The sequence below is a fragment of the Cimex lectularius genome, unplaced genomic scaffold (genome assembly GCF_000648675.2).
Source record: "Cimex lectularius strain Harlan isolate CLEC.00 unplaced genomic scaffold, Clec_2.1 scaffold65, whole genome shotgun sequence".
Lineage (NCBI taxonomy): Eukaryota > Metazoa > Arthropoda > Insecta > Hemiptera > Cimicidae > Cimex > Cimex lectularius.
Window position 1 is genome coordinate 1,197,125 of NW_019392646.1, and position 24,103 is coordinate 1,221,227.

Here is a 24,103-nt window from a genome sequence, read left to right on the forward strand (position 1 = left end):
GATTTTATAGCCAAACAATTTTTTGGTAATTTGAATTGCCGATGGGTGAAGAAAAATAATGATGGAATGATTAAAGGTTATACAACTTAAAAAACAGCCTAACGCACTCCCTCACGATTATACAATATTTCACTAACTGTATTATATAAAGAAAAATAATCCCGTTTGTAACTTTCAATGTTGGCCGACCAGTAAATTCATAACATTGAGATCATCATGACACCTATATCATGTTTGGCAAGGCGCTTATCGAAAATTCTCTTAGGCGGATCGATGAGGCAACTGAAAAAGATAAAATCTTATAAAATCATAATCACCGGATGAAAGACGCCGAAATACATTTTGCATTTCTTGGAATACATTAGTAGTTTAATACTACATGTATATCTCATGCCGAAAATCGATTATATATATTCAGTTCATACGCATAAATTAAACCTTTGCAAACAACGAAAGAATGTGAGTTTAATTATAAAATCCCCAAACAAATTAGGATGTAAGGAAAAGTTACAATATTTACAATACCTTAAAATTGATATTTCTATGGAAATAAATAAAATATTCACGTAAGCCTATCATATTGTGCAGTAACTCGAGGCTTCCTGCCGCCGCATGCTGATCCCATGCTATCGCCGCAATTTTACCATGCGGATATGGGGAAAAAGCTGTTATACGGCAGCACGGTCGCTATTCCGACGGTAACTTTGGCCGGCCAGCCGTATTCACATTTTTTGCACCATATCTGCAAACTGGTGTCTGAAGGTTTGTATAATCCGAAGCGATTCACCGATAGGAAAAGTCGAGCTTTACGTCATCATCCGGACGTCGCTGTTTCTGGGGTGGTGCTGATGGGGCTAGACATACCGATATGCTGCAGCCGGCGGGCGAGAGTAGAGAATGGTTGCTCAGTGTTTCCCACTTAATTGAAGAGTTTCATTCCTTGGCTCTATATAAAGAGCGTGTAAGAATGATCAATATAAGAACTGTGCTTGAGCACTGCTGCAACTATCTAGGACCGCTGTTTTAATTTTAAGAGTAAACAGTGCTATTTTACTGTAAGTAATACTATATAGATTTCTTGTTTTATGTTTTTTTAAATATATATTGAGTCTGAATGTATTTAGAAGCGTGAATGTGAAATGTGAGAAGACTATTGAACGGAAAATTGAGTACTCCATCAAGTATGGTGTGAGAGAATGTATTTAAGAGAGGGTAAGCGTGTGAGTGGGTTTGGATTTAAAGACTGATTGAGTTGGTGGCTCAAATGAACAAGCTTCGATTCATTAAAAATTATACAAAAAGCTGTAATTATTGATGGGCTGCGAAATGCAATAGGAAGAATAGTTTCGTTAACATTACATACATAATATGATTGATTATTGGGGGATTGTATTCCACTATTTTTGTAGTGTTTATAAAGTTAGTGGATTAAGCTTCTAAATAATAAATATTGATAATAGCCGTTGAACAAGGAAAAACGTTTTACATTAAAAATAAACAAATTTAGTTTGAGTAACTAAGTGTAAAGTTTTTGAAATATCGTTTTCTTCTACACAACATACAAACAGTGATGAAATACACCCTTTTTGTTAACGGGCGCCAACCGACGAACAATCCAACACAAATAGTTTTCAATCTTTAAACACGTTCACTTTTTTTCCTAACATAAACGTAACTGTCCAAGCACCTCCGATCAAGCGTGGGTCCACTCTAGGCCTCCCCGTTATCTTCTTCTGCCTCCTCAATCGTCGGTCTAGAAATCTTCTGCCTTCATAATATTGTCGATGCTGCTTTGGCGGTCTTTACGAAATCACTGTTATATGTTAAACTTGAGCTCTGGCTATCTGTTATAATAGCACATTTCGTGTAAGGCAAATCTGGTATGTAATTTATCCTGTGACCCCTCCCAACCCTTGGTAACAAGTGGAGTATCCGGGCGCAAAATAAAGGTGTAGCCCAGAGGGCGTGGCAACCTCTCTAAAGCACAAGCTGTACTCGTGTCGGCCTCGGGTGGTCAAGCGCGGCGGGTGCCTTATCAGAGGCACACGAGGGTTAGGGTACCAGATCCTGTATGCATAGACGGGGAGGATGCATAACCATCTGTACGATGGGGTAACAGAAATGTTCCAAATTCAGCGCCTGTTACAATGGGAATGGATTCGTAGTGGTACGTGGCGACGCCCCTAGCGGGAACTTAGAGAAGAAGATGTCTTCTACCTGTGACCTCCGCACGAAACTTGCATATGACCACCGTTATACGCCCGGCCTCACGGGATATGGCGGATCGGACGGCAGCATATAGGCGTTGAGGACGCGATGATTGTGCTGGATGCGTGTGTAGTGGCGGATGGGAACGGGTAGTGAATCGGTTGCTACTACTCGAGTATGCTTTGCACGTAGGTGTAGGCTGAGCTCGATTGGAGGCTTTTACCGTAAGCGGTACTCCTCTAGGGGGTGGTTAGAAATTCCACTTTAAACGAAACCGCGGCCGGAGCGGATCCGGTAGTTTTTACGCTGGGGAAGCCTCAATACTCTGGGAGATAGAGTCGCCTTCTCTATCTAGGGAGTGCGCGGGAGACCGAGCTGATGTATTTCGGCTTAGGTAGCCCTTTGCGCGCGGCATACGGTTTGATGGACCCGACCACTCGGAATGGACAAGCGGGGAGCGAGGTTGTCTTGGCCCTTCGGGGCTGAGCCGCCTCTATACCAATGCTGCGGCAGTAACACCATCCTGTCGTATGCAGAGGTGCGTCATCTCTCATCTTGAGAATCAAAACGTCCGATAAGGCCGAATAGGCTAGGTGCGGACGTTAAAGAAACTCATTGCCCTTTTTTGGACGACCGAGTATACGGGAACCTAATGTAACTTATCGCACTGGATATAGCACAAAATTCTGTGGAGTATATTTGCTCGCTCGATGAGGGAATTTAAGAAGACATTCATAATCACTATGGGGACATAAAAGGCACATTCAGTTCTGTCCAACGATTTAGATCTAACTGTAAAAATTGTGTGATATTCTGGCAATTTGTTTTTCACTTCCGCTAGAAACTATATTTTGGCTGTAGGAGGATCCATATCCTTACATTCTTTAAGAAATGATGGCTTTTTTCACAAAATGTGGCATGAAAATGTATTGAGAATTGTACAAAGTATCGGAACAAACAATGAGGGGAGGAAGATTTAATATGGGGAAGATGCTTGTTACAATTGTTTGAATTGTTTCTCTCAGAGAATTTATATGTTAATGTCTTAGTGCTTAATTGACTTATTTTTTGTACGTTAAATTGTCCAAGCTCAGAAGTTAAACAACTGTTTTGTGTCATAAATATTGTCTTCTTAGGTCAAGAGGTAGTTCACAGGACATGTTTAGTATGACTATTTTGTAAAATATAATAAATAATAAATAAAATTGTTTGTACTAGATAGGCATTGTTCATAATTGTATAAATAAATAATAAATATATTCTGGATAGCCGAAAGAACAAATATTACGTTTCAAATTTGTAACTATGGAAGAATTCATGTTGATTAACCATTTAGATCGACAATATAGATAAATCATTAAAGTACGTGCAGCAATTGTTGATTTGTAATTCTTTAGGTTTGATAAAAGTTAACTAGCAGTCAGGCCGTTTATGAATAAGTTGTGAAGCTGGAATTATCCAGAGATATGATATGAATGCAAGACATGATCTCTCGAACGTGCGTTTCATTACATTCCTAATTACAGAATGGTATGGAAAAACCAATATAGGACTAAACAATCCAAGAGAAGAGACCTTGGCCCAAATATCCGCTATTTTGCCCAGTACTGAATTATGAAACAAGGTTCAAGTCTGGCATGCGGGGGCGGCCTTCGAAAGCGTGTCCCGTCCAAATGGAACGTGTTCAGAACCTGATGAAAACAAACGGGCGGCGGCGAGGGTGGGAAGGGCCGACCTACCCCGCCAGAAATGGGAGCGAGAGGGGGCGGAGAAAGTGGATTGAAACCGCTCCTGGCCCCGGCCCACCGACGAACAGTTGGCCAGTCTGCCCCCGGATCCCGAACAGTCAAGTGTCCCAACAAGTGAGTGCCACAGAGACGAGGAACCTGTTGAACTATCCAATATCAATATGAACAGGTAGGTGGATCCTGCAGTTATAGCTTACTAGTTGGAAAACACCTGATCTTCCAATTGTAGACTTTTTCAACTGGGACAAGAAACTAGTTTGCAAATCAGAAAATTAAGCTATCATTAAAATCTCTCGCGTCCAACACCAACAAACCAGTCTTCGTACAAACAGATCCAAACAAATTTTACTAATATTTTTTCAATCAAAAACTCAAATTATAGTTCGGATACTAAAAACATGTAAATTTCTAATATTAATTTTTTTATTTTTCCGTCAATATTTTACGAATAAAAAGTGAATAAATTACATTTGCAAGATACACGTTACAAAAAAAAGCCTTCTAATACAACAATAACTTTAAACAAAATTTGTTTGATTTGTGAGGTCAAGAATGAGGTAGTTTAGAAGAACACATTTTTCATTTTTATGCTGATGTTTCGACCTTTATTCAGGACATCTTCAGTCACAAAGTGTGGTGCTACTCCTGTGGTGTCATATTTGTGTTGTGTGAAATTGTTGAATAACTTAAAATTTATTGACGAACTTGGTAACATTATTGTTTTAAATGTATTTAAAATATCATATATGACCTAATGAATAAAAACAATCTAGTTACAAAAAATAAAAAAAATTCAACAATATCCGTACTGCATTATCCATAGAAATTTTTGTATTTATTGATATTAATTATTTGAAACATGCTTCAAATGTTTCATTTATGTATCACTGACATTTAAAACAAGTAAATTATCATATTTGAATCCAAACAACAACAAAAATTTTGAGAAGTTCGTTCATATTAGTGATAAAATTAATTATAGATACGCCACTGCAATGCCGTTGCATATTTAAATATAGCGAGGCGTGTTTCGTTTGTGTATCACAGGTATTTGAAACCTGTCAATTCTTTATCATCTGTGATATCATTAATTCTAGTCAATCAAAGTTTTCAAGTTTCCATATTTGATATTCCTTTTTTCAGAAGGATTACAAATATTTCAATTACCGTATTTAGTTTAATAAATCAGTTAAAAAAGTCATAAACTAATCAATGATCATGTAACATAATACAATAACCGTAATAATTCTATAATCATGCCTCTGTCAGTAGTTCAAAATAAACCCTATACACCGAGTAATCATTATTCAAAGAAATTTTTGATTTGCACATATGAAATAAAATATAAAGATAATTGTATTAATGGTATCAATAGTTAAATTCACATACTAATTGCAGTACAGAAACGCTCGTCGAAGAAAGTTGTATAATTTATTTGGATTATTTATTTCTAATTTAAAAATTTATTAAATTGTCCTTCTAAATCTCTCTTTATCTTAACAATTTGGCTCCTGGATCATTTAAATTGTGTTTATACTGATATTATAGAAAGTATATGTAATAAAAAGTTTTTTTTATACTGATCCATATCTATAAACGATTTATGATCGTTATTAATAAATTAATATAACTTTAATAATAAATCTGGGCTACCATTGTATATTCTAAAACATACACCAAAGAAAACAAACAACAGATAATAACACAAACTACAAAGATATACATCTACGAGATGCAAAAGACAAAATGAGTGATAGAAAAGTGTAAATGGAGTAGCATGCCGCATAAAAACAGGTTATAGAAAAAAACGCACTGGTCACAGAAAACAATCTCCGTTACCTATGCATTTTTCATCAAAATTGAGGTCGTTTTTTTAACCTACAGAATAAATTATCTATTTTAATCTTTCGGACAAACTGGTCCCCGTTTATCTGGCCCAAACCTTTACAATTTAAACATTATAAGATCTTTGAAGAATATGAAAAATTCGCTTCGCTGTGACAAAACTTCCAAAATATTGGATAATTTTTAAAAACTGAGCCATTTAATAAGCTCCGGAATGATATTATTGTTCAGTACAAGTCGAGGTTTTGTCGAGGAGTATGGCAGATCAAACCTAAAAAAAGTCTTAGGAAAATCAAGGTTTTAAGCAAACAGGAAGATTTAATTTGTTTTGATAGTAGTATTACAATATTTTAGACTGATATTATAAGATTAACTGAATATTCAGATTAAAATTAGTGTGAATATTAACTTTTTGTAAACAAAATAAAAAATATCGGCTCAAGTATATAAGTTCATATACTACGAAACTTGTCACTCTACTTCAGCAAGTTCAGCCACAACGAAAGTTAACTATTTCATCTAATTTCGGACATTCAAATTTTACATTATAAATGTTGTTTTAGTGGGACTAATAGTCAAATATTTTCGCGAGAAAGAAACTGCAAGCTGTTATCTATTTTTTCCATGATACACGTTCTTAGAGGGAGTTTCTACCATAATCTTAGAAAAAAGAATATTCCGATCATACAAAGCATACACTTCGAAGATTTATTAAATGTCGCAGTTTTTATGAAATTTGCGAAACTTAAGAAAAATTTACCACATCCTAGTGACTTTTTGAAATTCTTCAAAGATCTTTCAATGCGTAAATTTTATAGATCTGTGATAATGAAAGGGAATTGGACTGAGAGGGTTCAGTACAAGTCTCATTCTTTACACAATTTAACGTAGATTTTAAAAACTACCCCAAATATCATGAAAATAGTTTCTCCAGTCTTCTATCTCCCAAGTCTTTTTTGCACCTCATAGCGAACCACCCAGTATGCATACACCATATTTATTTCTGTCTTTGATCTACATTTGAGAAAATTAATGACTATAGCTTTTACTATATATTTTTAAATGCACTTAAAACGTTTCATTAGTCCTAAAATTAATTATTAAATCGTGTTTCATAAAGTAAGTTTTTAATAAAATAATATGTGTGCTGTTTTGGACCGGTGGTTCAATAAGTGGTTGAAGTAGTGAGGAGCGGTCAGGTTAGATGCATTTCAGATTCCGAATGTGAAATACATTTATTATAAGTGAAGTCGATATGAACAGGTTTGTTGACCTCATTTGCATAATTCTAAGAGATTCCATTCCCCCGTCCAACATCACAAACACAAACGTTATGATTATCAAAAATAAAAAAACAGACTAAAATCGTTCATTCAATGAAGAAGAACTTACAGTTATATATGAACGGTATATACTAATTATTATTCGTCGAACTCCTACGAAACATAAGATTTGGTTTTATTGGCTTGAGAAAATATTTAGTGACGGAATCTAGCCTAAGAAGGCCACCGCCGCCCCGTCGCTGTATTTTCAAATGCTTTTTTTAAATACGTTAGTGACTCGAGGAAATGTAATGTTTTGTAAAAACATTTATAAATACAGTTCAGATTTAAATAAAGCGCAATTTTATGATCTTTAATTTAAAACAGATTATTGTACATCTCTCCTTCGTGCTTGATTGTAAAAATCAAACATTTAAGAAAAAATAATAATAAATTGAAAATTCTGAATTTTTTCTAATAGATACTTTATGCACCTAGAGTGCTTGCATCCTCTTCGTGAGTTCTTGAAAAACTTCAATTAAACATTTAAACTAATCTAGTAATTTAACAAAGAATGGAAATCAAAAAAATTTAACATGCTTTTTAGATTTATATGTCTATTTAAATGGCAAAGAATTAAACAAAATCTATACATTATTAGATTGGTATATATTATTTTTTCAAAATAACACTTTAACTGTAATTGGTAAAAAAAATATGAATGTACACTGATCGACCAATTTAGCACACTACTCAATTTATTTAGTTTAAAATTAAATCTATTATCTTTCTTTATTAATAATTCGGAGCTATCGTAGTCAAAATAAACAATAAACAATAAATAACGCTTTGTATACGTCCGTTATTTACTTTTGTACTGATTAATCCAATTTGGACAAAAAGTAGCATTATTCCCTTTCATTCTGCTACGCTTAAAAATCGCTTTCAATTAACCTTTTTCCATCGTTGATTTCATTTGATCTTATTTATAAATCTTTTTCAATGGCTCCAGTCGTGAGTTAGTATAGCCGTGGTGGAGTCATAACATTATTACATACTGCCTGAGCAAAGTCGACAATAGACTGACTGAGTGTAAATCACTGTACGATAGGAAGGGTTCAACGGCGCATTAGCGAAACAAGGCTGCAAACTACATCGCCATGACAGGGTCAACAGACAGAGACGATAGATGCATCTGTCATCAGGCTCTCCGAAACCGCAGCATTATGGGATGAGATAAGAAATATGATTAGAAAAGTACGAATGTTTCGATTTCCTCCAGGACAGTATAAAAAAGGCACAAAGAAAATAACCTTAGGGCCGGGCGCAAGGCTCGTGCACATCTTCTTACCACCTCTCAGAAAATGGCCTGGCTTCAATTTGCACGGGAAAATGTTAATTAGAAGATTGGAGACAATTTCTCTTTACAGATGGGCGTAATTCCATAAGTAGATGCTCAGGAGAAAAGTACGCCCAAAGCTGCATGGTTCCTTAGGTGGCATTCCATTATGGGTCGTCATTGATGTTCTGGCGTGGCATTTCCATGTTCGCCCCATGAAGATTGATACAGGTACTTGCAAGATATAATCGAAGAACCCCACATCAGTGAGAGATTCTTGCTAATGTAGGATAATGCCAGGCCTCATAGAGCACGTACTGTAGATGCCGACCTGAATGAGGTTGGAGTTGAGTGCTTGGTGTGGCTACGTCGAAGTTCAGATTTGAACCCTATCGAACGCATTTGGGACCAAATTAACCGAAGATTACTACAACATCTAAACTACATAGAAAAGTTAGAAATGGCTCTTCTTGCTGAATGGGAATGAATTCCACAGGATTTTGCCTTGCCAGAAATCTTTTTCAAGGAATGCAAAGGCTTTTAGCAGACGTGATTTTATATTTTTATTTGTCTTTGAATTTTCTATTCTCTTTTGTTCTGTACTCAATAATAGTGTTTTTTAAGAACTAGGTAATAAACATTTCCTTTTTACATGTCTTATATTTACAACTAGACCTATTTTTTTCATGCAAATATGAATAAACGTAAATACATTAAAATATAAGGGTGGTGGGTTTATTTTGGCCGTTAGTATATATTTATTTATCTGTCTATCAGCTATTTATACATTATCTATGTACATTGATATTTGCATACCAATTTAACTTTTTATCTGCAAGACCAAAAAACTGTATATTATTTGGCTTTTTTAACCCATTTTGAGTTGTAGGGATTTACCCTTTTAGCACATAAAATTTCGTCTCTTGTTTCCTATCTATCTTAATCATTAACCTGAAAGATTCTCGTCTCATACGGATGGACGTTCTACGTACCATAGCTATTTTGTTGGCTATTGCATTTATATCATCTAGTACAATATAAACATTTACTTAATAGATTAATCGAAGTTTTCTGTAAAACAAGAAGATAAAAATAAGAATATCTCTCCTCAATTCAATCAATTAAGGTTTTAAGTTGAGATAAAAAAGTCAGTGTCACGAGCGGGATTCGAACCCACGACCTTCGGCTTGATACGCCGAAGTCACGATAGCTCAAGTGGTAGAGTAGCGGCGTATCAAGCCGAAGGTCGTGGGTTCGAATCCCGCTCGTGACTCTGACTTTTTTTCTCAACTTAAAACCTTAATTAATTGAATGATATTAATTGGTCAAGCGGTCCACGAAAAATAGTGAATAAGAATAATGTAAATATAAAAAAATATTGTAAAGTAGTATAACCATTCGTCCACGGAAACTTTACTTAGCTCTACATATTTAAAAACAACTAAAACTAAATGTACGAGCAAAATGAAATTAGAGCATTCAGAAAATAAAACGTATTTTCATAGCCGACATGGTCTGAAGTAAACCTTGTGCTTTCTTGGCTTATAATAAAATAAACGACCTTATAAAAAAGGAGAAAGGGGAATACATGGTATTACATAAGTTTAAACATCAACTGTTACGTTTGAGACGATTTTTTCTTCATCTTATTCGATCGGGGTCGTAACAGTCTCGAAGCTAAACTGTAAAATAAATAAGATCGGGAGCGATTGCCAAGTTGAACCGTGCGCGATAATAGAAAAACATGTGGTTTATTTTAACCATTCGTATGTTCATTTGTCCATTTACTTGTATCCTTCTTTTCTTCATTTACCACAAAGTAAAAGGAAAAGCAAAATACATAGAATTAAGAATGGGTTAAACAAGGCCATATCACTTGGTCGGATTTAACGGGCCTTGTAGCCAATGCTACAATAAATAGCAATAAATATTGCTCTTTGCAATAGCACATTTTTCAAATCCAACTGTGAAGGAAAAGAGAGATAAAAGGCGGTATGTCACGAAAAATAAATAACATGTGATACAGCTCAACAACCGTTATTTATAAGTATATTATTTATGTGACTCGTGTTTAAGAATAAACTATATCGGTCAAATGATAAAATAACGTTTGCTTCTTTTACAAGGTTCCTCAGCTTGAAGTTTTGCCTTAAAGATATGGAAATAAATGCGCCCAGTTTTGCAACTTTCACAGTCGGCTTCCATCCGAGCGTAAAGTTTAGGATGTACGGCCCAGGAAGGATCGATCGATCGAGAGTAGGCGACCAGGTGAAATTCACACAGGACGGAGAAAAGTCGAGGCATTGCGTAATATCTCAAAACTTGATAAAGCTGGACGATGAAGTTCATCTGACCATTTGGACGACTTTCAGTCCCGTTTATAAGGTTAACCGGGCTTCTTTTGGCAAAACGGCAAAACTGGATGATCGACACTTGAGTTTAACATATCAAAATCACGACGGGATTATAAGACCAGGTGACATTATTCGTAGAAATGATGAATGGTGGAGTGAGTGCGGTGTTCAATCCGTTTTAAAAAGATAGTTCCTACTCACAGTGAGTTCAGTTACTGTGTGAGTAGGAACTATATTTTTAAAAAGGATTGACATTATTCGTTTTTATATTAAACATACTCAAGATCAATCAAAAATATCACAAATAAGCAGTTTTTTCTATATATTTGTTTGTTTTTCTAGTTATTATACCTATCTAATTTTTTAAATGTATATAGTCCCAATGGATGAACACCTTTAGTTCCAATGAAACGAAGAAACGATCAATCTTGCTCATTCCTGATCAAACGAACATTATCATTTCTCAATCTACACCGGTTGCATTGTGAGGACAAAGACAGATTTTTATTCAGGCCTTTAAACAAGTTTAGTCGTTCGATCCGTTGTGCAACATTTTATTCCAATACAAAAATACGCTTACTTCTCCTGTTTGTAAATTGTGCAACTGTGGGACAATTTGTGCCAATGCTCCCAAATAAAGCACACTTCTTTAACGAAGCACGACAGGTAAAGGTTTGCAGAATTTCTGTGTGCAAGGAACTTTTCATATGGAACGTGATGTTATAAAATCTGGCAGCCGTCGGAACAGGTCCCGATGTGTCAGTCATTCATTCATTCAATTCGAACCTGTTCCAGGAATAGGTGCAATTAGCCGTTATATTTACAAACTTAGTCGTGTTCACGGTAGGATTTTAATAGCTAAATTTACGAGCTAACTACTGCCGGAAAAAGAAAGTAAATATTATTTGAGACATTTTGGTCATTCATACAACGAAAGAAAATATAAATCTGGTAAATTTACTAAATAATTATTCTTTATATAAAGTATTAGTTGAGATAAAAAAGTCAGTGTCACGAGCGGGATTCGAACCCACGACCCTCAGATAAATACGCCGCTGCTCTACCACTTGAGTTATCGTGACTTCGTTCCACTCGGTCACTAACTTCCCATCTCAACCACACCTTTCGAATTTTCTTTCCTTTTTGCCATTTTTCAAATGTCGTGTAATCTATTAGATTCTCGGAGACAAATGAAATGGCCACGGAGAGCATTCGTGAAAATATACTTCAGTTTACTTATTAAATTCATTAGAGTTCGTGATCCGATTGACCGTATTTAGTCGAGGGTCGTCGTGAAAAACGTATTTTACAATAACCTCAACCAATAACTTATATAAAGATTAATTAATTGGAAAACCTAATTCGGTCAATCGGACCACGAACTCTAATGAATTTACTAAATCATGAACGTTTCTAGTTGGGAGTACTAATTGTGGTGAAGAGATATTTGAGATATTTACTCTTATTTTTTTTCCTTAAGTGGTTATAAAACAGGAGGGACAGGATTTTTCATCAATTTATAAATTTACCATCAACCAAATACTTTATATATAATGCAAGTAATTTTCAAGTACGAAGTCCTGTCAGGAAGGTGAACTTTACGTCCGACAGCAGACCGGGAGTAGTGAAAAGGGTTCCATATGAAAAAATTAATGCCGCATTCGACCACAATTCTTTCTTCTGCATGCAATTGACGCTGAAACCTCAAAATGATCTAATTCATAATCAAAATTCGGGAGTTGGTACTTTAATATTTTTTACACTATGTGATATTGTTTTCACAGATCTTATGCCAATGAATATTGAAAATAGTTTACAATTAATTGAGGTTTTCAGTTGAGATAAAAAAGTCAATGGCAGGAGCGGGATTCGAACCCACGATCTTCGGCTTGATACGCCGCTGCTCTACCAGTTGAGCTATCGTGACCTCGATCCACTCGGACACCAACGACTCATCTCAACCACACCTTTTGAATTTTCCCTCCTTTTTGCCATTTTTCAAATGTCGTGTAATCAATTTGATTCTCGGCGTCAAATGAAATGGCCACGGAGAGCTTTAGTGAAGTATACTTCACTTTAAACTTATTAAATTCACTACTTGCGCGGTCCGCTGGACCAATTAATATCTTACAATTAATTAAGGTTTTCAGTTGAGATAAAAAAGTGGAAGGTTGGTGTCCGAGTGGATCGAGGTCACGATAGCTCAAGTGGTAGAGCAGCGGCGTATCAAGCCGAAGATCGTGGGTTCGAATCCCGCTTGTGCCATTGACTTTTTATCTCAACTGAAAACCTTAATTAATTGTAAGATATTAATTGGTCAAGCGGACCACGAAACTAGTGAATTGAAAATAGTCATCGAATTTTTTGCCACAGTTAAATGCACTCAGACAAACTCGAAAGAAAGTATGTTTCATACAAGTTATTATTTATGCAGTTTATTTATGCTGGATAGATACAGTCGAAAACGTATATATTCACATTTTCAGTTCAGATCTTTATGACTGGAAACACCGTATGTCTCGTCGTTTTGCAAAACTCGCCGGATAATTAAACCCCAGCTGGTTATTCCAAAGAGAACAATAGGTGCGATTAGAAAGTATTGTAATCAATAGGTAATCATTAAATCGTTATACAACTCCGCCTACAAAAAAGTCTCTCTTAGGGCAGCGTGTCCAAAATAAATAATGACAATTTCACGATTCCGCGAAGATTCAACTGAATTAGATAAAGTTTCACACGAGGAAGATAGTACAGATAACAAAACGCTTTTTGTCAAAAACTCAAAAGAAATCTCCCGGTCTTACTGCGAATCTTACTACAACTAATGAGCTACATTTCGCAATGTCACGCAAAAAATCCCATCGCCTAGAAACATTTCGCAACAATTGTTAACCAAGTAACATTTTCCCAAACGAAGAAAACAGTTTTATATATCAATAGACGTCAGCTACTGACTCTTAGCGAATACGTGCGTGTAACAATGCACATGCATTCCGCATACACCACGAGACTAGTCTTTTCTGCATAACTGCATCGAATCTAATTTCTACTTGCTCTACTTTCCTGGGTTAAAAAATGAAACAGACTGTTAATTAAATAATATTTTGTCAAAATCATTCATGACAGGTTTTCAATGAGATATCTTAAATTGTTATCACATTAAAGAGCGAGGTAAGCAAGAAACAATGATGTTAATTAATGGTTCTAATTTTCTATATGTAAATATAATAGCTTGGGAAACGACGGTCATTATATTTTATTTATCCAAACGATCGAAAAATCAATTTATATATACTACGAGTACATATTAACCAAACTTAAAATTTTCTTTTGTTCCTTAGCTTTTTCAGAAACTAAATATATAAAAAAATATTGTTTTATGTCTTATTAGGCCAATAAAATACAGATGTGTTAATAAATTTGAAAAATTCAATCTATATATATTTGCAGAGAAAAAAAGCTTACCTATTCTGCTTGTTGCTTCCATCCTCATACGTATTTAATAAAATATATTAATTTTTTAAAAAGATAATGTTTTAAAATAATGCGTCGTATTAATTCACTTTAGGTCAATAGTGGGAAAACAGAACTCATCGAAATATCGGTAAATTGTTTTAATGTTGTCCTACATAACCATAGAAGTTAATTGAGAGAGAGAGATTATTCTTTATATAAAGTATTAGTTGAGATAAAAAAGTCAGNGAGAGAGAGAAGTGAGAAAGAATCTGCGTGTGCGAGAAAGAACACAGAATAAAAATATAAAGGAACAACAGTAAGCAGTCGAGAGACATATTGAATGGCAGTGCAGATGTAATTTGATTACTATTATTACAAAAAATTTACGTAATTTTAATATATCTTTCTTGCCTATTTCAATAAAATGGGAACAATAGAAATGCTAATATGTAATAACTATTCAAAAGTTCCTATTTGCGTATATTGTACTTATTGCATTCAAACATACGCGAGAGTTGTTTTGCCAATTTCCTTATCACTAGATGAAACACAATGAGCAGCAATTGTTTCTCATATCACCCATCGCATCAATTGTCGGAATCCTAGCCCAGAATGGTTCAAAATGTGAATATACGTACAGCTGTAGTCAATAATCGAGGGAGCCGAGGCGTGGTCATTTAATTACCAGCACCTATTCTAATTGGCCGTCGTGTTTCATCACTATCACGGATTTCATTCTTCGGGTCACCTTGACACCTTTCGGTCTCGTCCAATCGCCGATCGTCCGGTTTACCAACCCCTGCCGACGGGCTGCAAGAGTTGCACCTGCACCGCATACGTCCTGCCGACCGGGCCAAAAATCTGGTCCAGCCCGGTTTAGACCGAGGTGAAGAAATCAAGCGGAAAACGTCAAACTTATCGGTGCGGTCTGAAAAATAATACAGGTTGTCGATTCGACCTGTGTGGTCAACGTCAACAGCAGTCGGCCTAAATTGATTGCATCGAGTCCGCCTATCCGAGATGTTCGCGTGTTCTTTGACTCGTTCTTACACAACGAGTCCATCTCTTTTACATTTAAATATATTGGTTTCCAATTTGTTTCGACATTCTAGCTGTAATCATTACAGTTTTTCGTTATTTCACACCTGACTGATTCATTGGAAAAGGATTGGTGGGAATTTGAAGTATGTTAGCACCTAAAAACTGCAGCAAAGTTGGAGAAGTAAAGATGATCAATTTTCAGCCAGGTTCTACTTTTGTCACTGTCAAGTACCTCCAATCGAACTGAAAATTAAAGTGGGATCAGCCTTTATCCGTTCGAATAAAACCAGAATACCCAAGAAATTTTACAAATATGAAACAATTTGGTAGCATATCGCTCACCCACTAGAAAAGTGTCACAAGTCGAAAAATTATAAAAACCGGATTTTTACACTTTTACTATCAAGAAAACTGACACATCTGTAGGTGGACCCTTAGCAGCACTATATTTTGAATTGGCGGGAACGTACTGTCACCTTACACGAAAAGTGGCATATTTTAGTCCTGTGAAGAGCTTTAAAGCATCGGGGTGAGTACTTAATGGGAAAAGTGGCACATTTCGTTACATCAGTTTTTTTCTTGTTTAGTGAAGAAATTTATGCTGTTCTGGAGACACATCTTTAGTTTGGTCACTGAAATTTATATTTTATTGTTGTTATAATAACCAAGTATCTATTTAATACAATATTCCTGCGTGTCAAGAGATGAATAATCGCAATTTAGAGTATTGATACATTCTCGATTTAGAGTTTATTTGCATATTTATTTGCAAAATTACTTTTACATCACGTGGACAAACTGATTCTAAATTTATTGTCAACCACCAAGAAAGAAACTGCAATATATACTAGAAAAGTGTCAACTAAAAAAGGGGTAGTTTTTTATGAGTAATACAGATGGATTTTCAGTTTTGTGATTTCGCTTAAGTCTTAGAGAAAAGAAAGACAGAATTGATGGATGATGATTGTCAACCAAAATGGCGTGTACTTAATACATAAGTCAAAAAAGCAAACTTCCATTTGTTCTCTAAAATTTTATTTTGTTGAGTGGAATTACTTTTCATGTGAGTGTGTGCGATATTTGTGAATTCTTTTAAAATTTGATTATAAATTTTAGTCTCATTTGAATATTTTTGTAATAAATTTGGCTCAATTTAATTAATTAAATATTGAGAATCTGTAAGGTTAAGAAATTATACTAACCATTGATTAGGTGAGGGTGAGCCAAACCATTAGTTTTGAAAACGTACATAACCAACTGTATTCTGGACAAGATAAAATACTTTTCTTCCTGTTCGTTGGTGTTTTATTCTACCAGAACGAAATTGTCTGTTAAAATTTTCCTTACTAAACAAAGATCACTCTCAAAATATCAATATGTTTTTAAAAAATATATAACTGGTCATAAAATCATTGAAATCGGAGGTCGCCTATTTTACGAGAGAAAATGTATTTAAAATTAAGGGCGTTTTCCGGGAGATATAACAGGATCCGGAAATCACAGATCGTGAACGCCCCTGGGTTTTTGATTTAAAAGTTCCTTCGCCTTGGCATTTGCAAAAGGTCTTTTTCGAACAATGTGTGTGTTCTTTTATCATCTTGATGGCAAATTAAACATATGGCCAATGTTAATTGTATCAAAATCAACCGATTCCCATTCGCTTTCCAAATTTACAACCGAATTAACACTGCTGTAACACGCTCCAGTCTACCTCCAACAGTTAAGTAGAACCTGTCTGCTATTCTAATTAAAAAATGTATCAATAAATCTCTGCAGATGTATTAAGAAAAACATGTAATAATATACAAACATCTTTAGTTTATAATAATTTCTATAACACGCACGAAAATATCAATTAAATTCAAACTGACAGTATAATGAGTAAAAGCTGAGTAATTATTATTATTATCTCCCCTGATTGAAATGTTCTTGTGTGATAAAAACGGATAATACCAACACATTAGATTAACACATAAAATTACGATAGATTATTTGAAATTCATGAATGAACCACAAAACATTTTTTCAAGATCTATTGTACTAAAAAAATTGTTCAGTTTGAAAAATAAAATGTTATTTTTCTCATGTATGCCTATCAGTTATTAAATTTTTGTTCTTGTTTTTCTTTATTTTGTAAGTAGGGAGAGAAAAAGAATTCCTTCAAAACATCACCTTTTTTGGCAGAAGTTTCAATGCTGGTGTAAACCTCAGGGAAAAAGTGAAATTTTCGATAGACAGTAATAACTTTTGTACATCATGTTTGGACCTTTTAATCAATCTGTTGTTCAGTTAAAGGTTAACGCGATTTATCTGAAAATTACATGGTGAAGAACAAGATTTAATTATCGACTCGAGATACAAATAAGGCGTGCGGAGGGTCGCAGTGGATTATATTCATCCGAGCAAGTTCTATTTACCTATAAATGGTCAATCCGAGATGATTTATCCGCCCGACCTGCTAGTTACACGCCCTGTTCGTTATTTATTGAAAAAACCCTTTTAAACCTTTACGTATAAATCAGTTTGATCTGTTTCATTTTTATGTTCGGCATTCTTGAATTATTCAATAGGGTTTGCAATTAAACTGTACCCTTTTTAAAAAGGTACCACACGGGCGGAAATAATTATTTTGACTTGTATTATTTGATTTAACAGGACGTTTCCTTTGAGGAGAAAACTTTTAAAAGATTTACCTCCTTCTATTTGAATTTTTCACCGATTCATTTTGCCAGGACGGTTATAAACGAAATACAGTCGTTCAGAAAGGCATAAATTATGAAAACAAATATGAATTGTAGCCAAGCAGAAGCAATATTCAGATTAATCGCCAGCGTTTATTGGGTTCGTTTATTAAACAGACAATCCAATAGTATTTAGAACCACGAAAAACCATAATGCATTCATATTAACAGGAAAAACTCCATTGGTACACAAGATTATAAATATTAACAAATACACTAATGATAACTGTTCATTAGTTAAACATACATAAAATAATCTAAAATAAATTAATTTAGAACATCTAAGAAAAAATATATTGCAAGTAAACTTAATTCGTCTTAGAATCATATATTTATTTTAAAAAAACCTCAATAATGATTGTTAGAATATTCAAATTCTATTTTATAGTAGGTGGTCATGCAAAAAATTTTTTTATACAGCTCAAAAACATATCCATGTTATAATACTCCCCTCCCGTTTCATGTCAATGTGAATTGCTAGAATAAAATTCATTAGTTAATTTCCTTATTTTATTGTTTATTACTAATTTGTTACAGCAATAAAAAAGTCATTGTCGAAGGAAATGTTATAAGTTGGATCTGCTGATACTTTTTTGCTATTTAATAAAAAAATTAATCTGTCCGCAAACATCGCTTTTTACAAAATTAAAATTTCAAAAATGGACAAATTACGCTATCACAAGAATCAATGTTTAAGGGACTATTTGTAAATTGAATTTTAAAAAGACTGCTATAGGAACGATATTAATTCGTCGGTTGGTATTCAGAATATCTTTAAAATTAGGACCATACTTCGAAACTTAAATTTTAGAGTTGGAAGGAACGGATTCGAATTTTACCAATGTATCTGAAAGATTATAACTGTCTTTTTTCTTTAGTTAAAATTTTTTATTTATTTTTATTACATAAATATCGTGAAAGTCAAAACCATTATATCCACTAATATTCAAACTTTTCATTATTTACGGTTTTATTTTAAGAAGGTTGTCTTTGCATTGCAAAAACGAGAAAGTGAATTTAGGATTCGGGCAAGGAATGTTATATTTAAGTAAGTAGTACGCCGAGCAAAACAGGTCTTGGGTAATTTTGTTTTTAACTTTATGTTAAAGAAAACATGGCAGATGGAAATACCGACGCAAAACAAATTCATTAAAAAAACGAATTCATTGATCTGTAAGTGTGCTGTCAATGATAGAAAAAGTGTATGTCGACCACATGGCCCGACGAAGAGGTTTTTGGATGGCACCACTACGGCTTCGTTTTCCATCAAAGGTCCAAGTCCAAGCGGTATGAAATTTGCACTATTCAACGCCGAAGGAAGACTAAGCAGTAAAATCTATCATTTTACAACACCATGACATGAACAAAATTTAGAAACTTTTTGAAAATTATAATCTCCTAGAGGGAAATAAATCGGACAGGAAGGCAATTCCTTCGTATGTCTTAATCTGCCAATTTTCTTGACTGATAACAGATTGCTGTGTTACTTAATTAGCATTCGAGAGAACATATTAGAAGGATCGGAATGTCGCAAGCGCTTTGTCCTTCTCTGTCAGCAGTATTTTTCCCGATTTGACATAAATCCGTACCATTACACGGCATTAACGTCCCTCGGACATAAAAAGTTGAATAGACGACTTTCAACGGCGTCTTATTAGCTTGTTACTTGGAGCTCATCGATTATGTCGATTTATACCTGACTTTAATTTTAAATGTCTTTTCTGTAACGATCGTATGAGGTAAACTGAATTTAAAACAGGTTACCAACATCATTAACACGCAATTGGCAATCGCTAAATAAAATCAGCTTATCTCGTACGCTGTTAAAGTACATTTACGTAATTTTTCCGTAAAACGGTGTTTTTCAGCGTGTTCTGACAGTTGGGACCGTCTGGCCTTGCTATTTTCAAGCAGGCTGTCTTCACGTCGCACGACTCGAATAAGTGTCTAAACGTCTGAATTCACATTTTACAAGAAGAAAATATAATACTGTTAATATTATTATGTTTTTTCGGGTTCTTTTTTATGTAGAACAGAACCAAAGCTTTTGGTCATTAAATTACTTAGTTAAATTGCTATGGTTGCTCTCTTATGTACCCAGGTAGCTCTCTCTCATGTATCAGAAGCTTCAGATCAGCTACGGCAACATGCCACAATTATATCTGGAGTCAGACCAGCGATGGAAGATCTTGCGGATGGAAACTACTGATTGAGAACTCACAAAGAATTTTTTCCCAACAATAAAATCGCGCCTAGAAATGGATATACATCTCGCATGGAAGATGCACAGGCATTTACCGTAGAAACCACAGCTCATATCTTTAGGGATTCCACAACATAGATAATACAACACATGCAGTAACTAAGGGCCAAAAATATGGGGGCACATATGAAGATTTTAAAATTTTAAAGACGAGAGAATGAATATGGAAAGAGCCATTACACTGCAAAGAGATGTCTGGCCGTCAACAATTTCCCTAACATAATAGATTTTGAAAAATTATAATTATTTTATTATTTTTATATAACTATAAAAAAGAGGGTACATAATAACTAACGAACGTCGCTTTACGCATTAATTCGCTGAACTTATTTAATTCACCATCATTTTCTTTGTTTGTAATAATAAATTATATGAATAAATTTTTACCGTACGCAGGGTGTCCTTTTTAGATGGCCGGCTTAATGTCTCTTGAACCAATAACGCTACCAAACAAACAAAAAATACGCTTTTAATATTTTTTTAGTCTAGTTTCAAATGTCTACATTTTTGAAAAAAAAAAAACATACAAGGTCCTCAGGCCCAGTTCAACTTCGAAATTTTAAATACGAACCAATACCTCATTTTAAAGGATTTTTTTACGCTGAAAACCATCGTAGATTTTAAATTGGCCTTAAACTGGCAGCGTAATTTCGACGAGGAACAGAATATTTTCCTGAATGTTCGCGAAAATCTGAATTTTTTTACGAGGGTTCGCAACAGCAGAGGTTATATCAACCCTCGGAATGCCGGCGTTTTTGAAAAAAAGCCCATTTGTGAATATGTTGGGTTTGAATGCAGGTCCGCTGGATTCGAACCCGGAACCTTTACCTTGCAGTGATGAGCGCCGTGTCAACGCCTTAAACGTTGCAGCCACCGACGCCCAATCTGAATTCCTCCCTCCTAAATGGTAGAAGGGTTTTAGATTTTCCAAAAAATAAAATTAGTAGAAAAGTACTCCGGGCTTACAATTTTAAGCCGTATCGCTCTCATCTTGTCCAGGGATTTCGGGACTCTAATTAAGACAGTCGTCTAATCTTCCGTGCACAAACGCCGATTTGGGAAGCCGAAGAAAACGTTCTTCCACACATCCTTTGAACTGATGAATCCTAGTTCACCTCTGGGCTCTAATAGCATTCTAATCCGTTGAAATTTTCGAAGTGGGCAGAGGAAAATCCGAGAATTTCATACTCTTGTCATCATCAGGCGGTTCACAGTATCAACGTTTGGTGCGGACTTTTCGCAAATAAATTAATTACGCCTTATTCTAACAAAATAATTTAAATGGTGCTCAGCTCCTCAATTTTTTGTGGAAGGTTTTACCAACACTAATAGATGACGTTCTTCTCTTACAACGACAAAGAATGATTCTCGAGCTTGATGGACGCTCCGCACACAATTCTTTCTTCTTCCACTTCCGGCTACGTGCTCTTGGCCCGATCTGTTGGCCACTTCTGTCACCCGATTTAACTCCATTTGTCTATATTTTCTGTGGAGCAATTTAAAAAACAGTGTCTACAGTGTGCCAGTCATAATCCTCAGATGTAGAACTGCGGAAAAATATAGAATTTGCTTTTCGATCCATCTCCCCTGACTCGAAATCGCTCTGCGCACCGGTGAATAGTGGTTAAAAAGAGTAAATTTCGAACAAGCAATTCGAACATGAAATGTGATTTATAAATAGCAAACCAAAATTTTGAAGTTGAACTGAGCCCGAGGTACACTATTATATTTCTTCAAAAAAAGGTAAAATTTGAAACTAGACTAAAAAATATTAAACACGTATTTTATTTTTTATTTTTGAAAGCCTCATTGGTTCAAGAGAAATTCAGCCATCTAATGGAGCAGATGATGAATTAAACGCTCTCAGCGCAGGTTTACTATGCTGAGGGAAGAAAACAATATCCATGAACATCATATAAAAAATATTTAACTACCGAAGAATATAAAAATTTACATTTTATCGCAAGATAATTAATCAATTTTCATTAGTTATTTGAAAGTATACACAATTTGCGTTTAAGGATTAAGTCCAATTGTTATAATTTTCTTGTTCACCTTTAACAGAGCTAAATATTAATCATATAACATTGTTAATATTTAAAACTTCATAATACCAACCCTCATTGAATGAAAAAGATAAAGTGTTGGTATAATATTTTTTCTAAAGAGGAGATTATGTAATTGAAAATAAAAAGTGGGATGGTATGGAAAGAACTCGAGTAAATATGACGTCGATTACATTCTCGCCAAATCTGAGATGGTTTTCTTTTTGCACAAGAGCGTTTAAACTAACGAAATGCAATGAATGAAGAAAAAACAGGACTTATATTTATACATATCACTGGGATGAACTGTTATTTTAAAAAATTTTAAAAATAGCCTTGTACAAATATTTTCTTTTTATTATTCTACAAATTGTTTATTTTATTTTCTGTTGCAGATTGATAGCGGGAGGCTGGCTGTTCGTCGGCCTTTTTCAAGCCCTCACCTCAATACAGTACACGGGCTTCGATCCTTCTTTTGATCCTTCACAATGCGCTCTCGTCCTTAATCAGGATTCTGATGCAAACCTGCTCGCCGGCGTTTTGTAAGTAGTTTTGAAATAGAATTACAACGGATTTTAGAATGATTCGTATGCAAAGTTGCCTCGTACGGTGATGGAGCCCTTGTTTCTTGAAACATTTTCGAACCGGAACACTTTCAAAGCTTTGAGAAAATTGATTTGCTATGTTTTTCTTAAAATATTTAAACAATAAACTTAGATGATGGTAAAATTTGATCAATTACCTTACGATCAACAACGAATCTTTTGAGATCGCTTATGAGAATTACATAAAACTTTCTTCGTAAGCGATTTTAAATACGTATTGTTGAACAATATCCCTTGTCATTTGCATTATAATAATGTTTTCTAGCCAAATTAGGAACAATAAGCACCCTTTGTGCCCTATGTTGCATCCCACTTATGCATATTTGAATTGGTTAATTGACCACTTAAATTCAAATGTGTTTGAGTGTCAGGATCTAAATTGAATAGTAATTTTTTTAATAGCGTAGACGATTTGACAAACAATATCACTTTGAAGATAGAAAAGAATACTAAATGCTGATCAAACATAATATACGTAAAACTTAAAAAATTCTGACTTAGATTTTAATCTAATTGCTAACAGAATTCGACAAATTTACTGGCTTGGCCAACTGAGGCATGTTGGAATTACAAAATAAAAGCAACACGCCGTATTTGTTTATTGGGCCCGTTATAAAATACAAATGGGTCGGGTGGATTGAGCCACGAACTATTATTTGGCAAAACCATAAATTTTACTTCTTGCCTCATCCGCCATCCTTGGAGCATTTGAGCATTTTATTGGCCAACGCAACAAACTGTCCTGGCTTTGAGGTGTATAATCCGCCCGGTTTCGCCAGGTACGCGCCTTGGCGTGTTGCGGCGTTGAAATCTTTACTGATTCATCTGGGCCAAGGGAGTTCAATTTTCTATAATCGACTCACGCGTCTAGCCAGAAAGAAAAAATCAGTTCGAGTGGTAATTCTAGTATACGTGTTGGTACCTCAAAGTGTTTTCTTTTTTCCTACATTATCTTTAGTTTTTAACATTAGCACTTAGAAGAAAAATTGTAGATAAGATAGTAACGAAGAAACAAGATCCGAAACATGTATTCGGGATTTATAATGCAGAATATATTTAACTTAAATATATTCTCGATGCAACGATTAACCTAACTTCCAATTCTTAGCTTCACCAGCTTCGTTCTTTTTTTTCAATATAGTTAGGTACTTATAAAACTTCTTTAACCAAATTTATTTCTGGCTATGCATTCCCGA

At 34.7% G+C, this 24,103-nt stretch overlaps 1 protein-coding gene across 1 annotated transcript in view; it reads left to right on the forward strand.

The window, feature by feature from the left end:
• Positions 1-4,013: 4,013 nt before the first annotated feature.
• Positions 4,014-24,103, forward strand: part of LOC106674332 (chorion peroxidase) — a 58,339-nt gene continuing 38,249 nt past the window's right edge. Inside the window, exons 1-2 of the mRNA XM_024230452.1 lie at positions 4,014-4,125; positions 22,698-22,844. Coding sequence (XP_024086220.1) covers positions 4,118-4,125; positions 22,698-22,844 — 155 coding nt within the window. The 5' untranslated portion in view covers positions 4,014-4,117. The remainder of the gene's footprint in view (positions 4,126-22,697; positions 22,845-24,103) is intronic.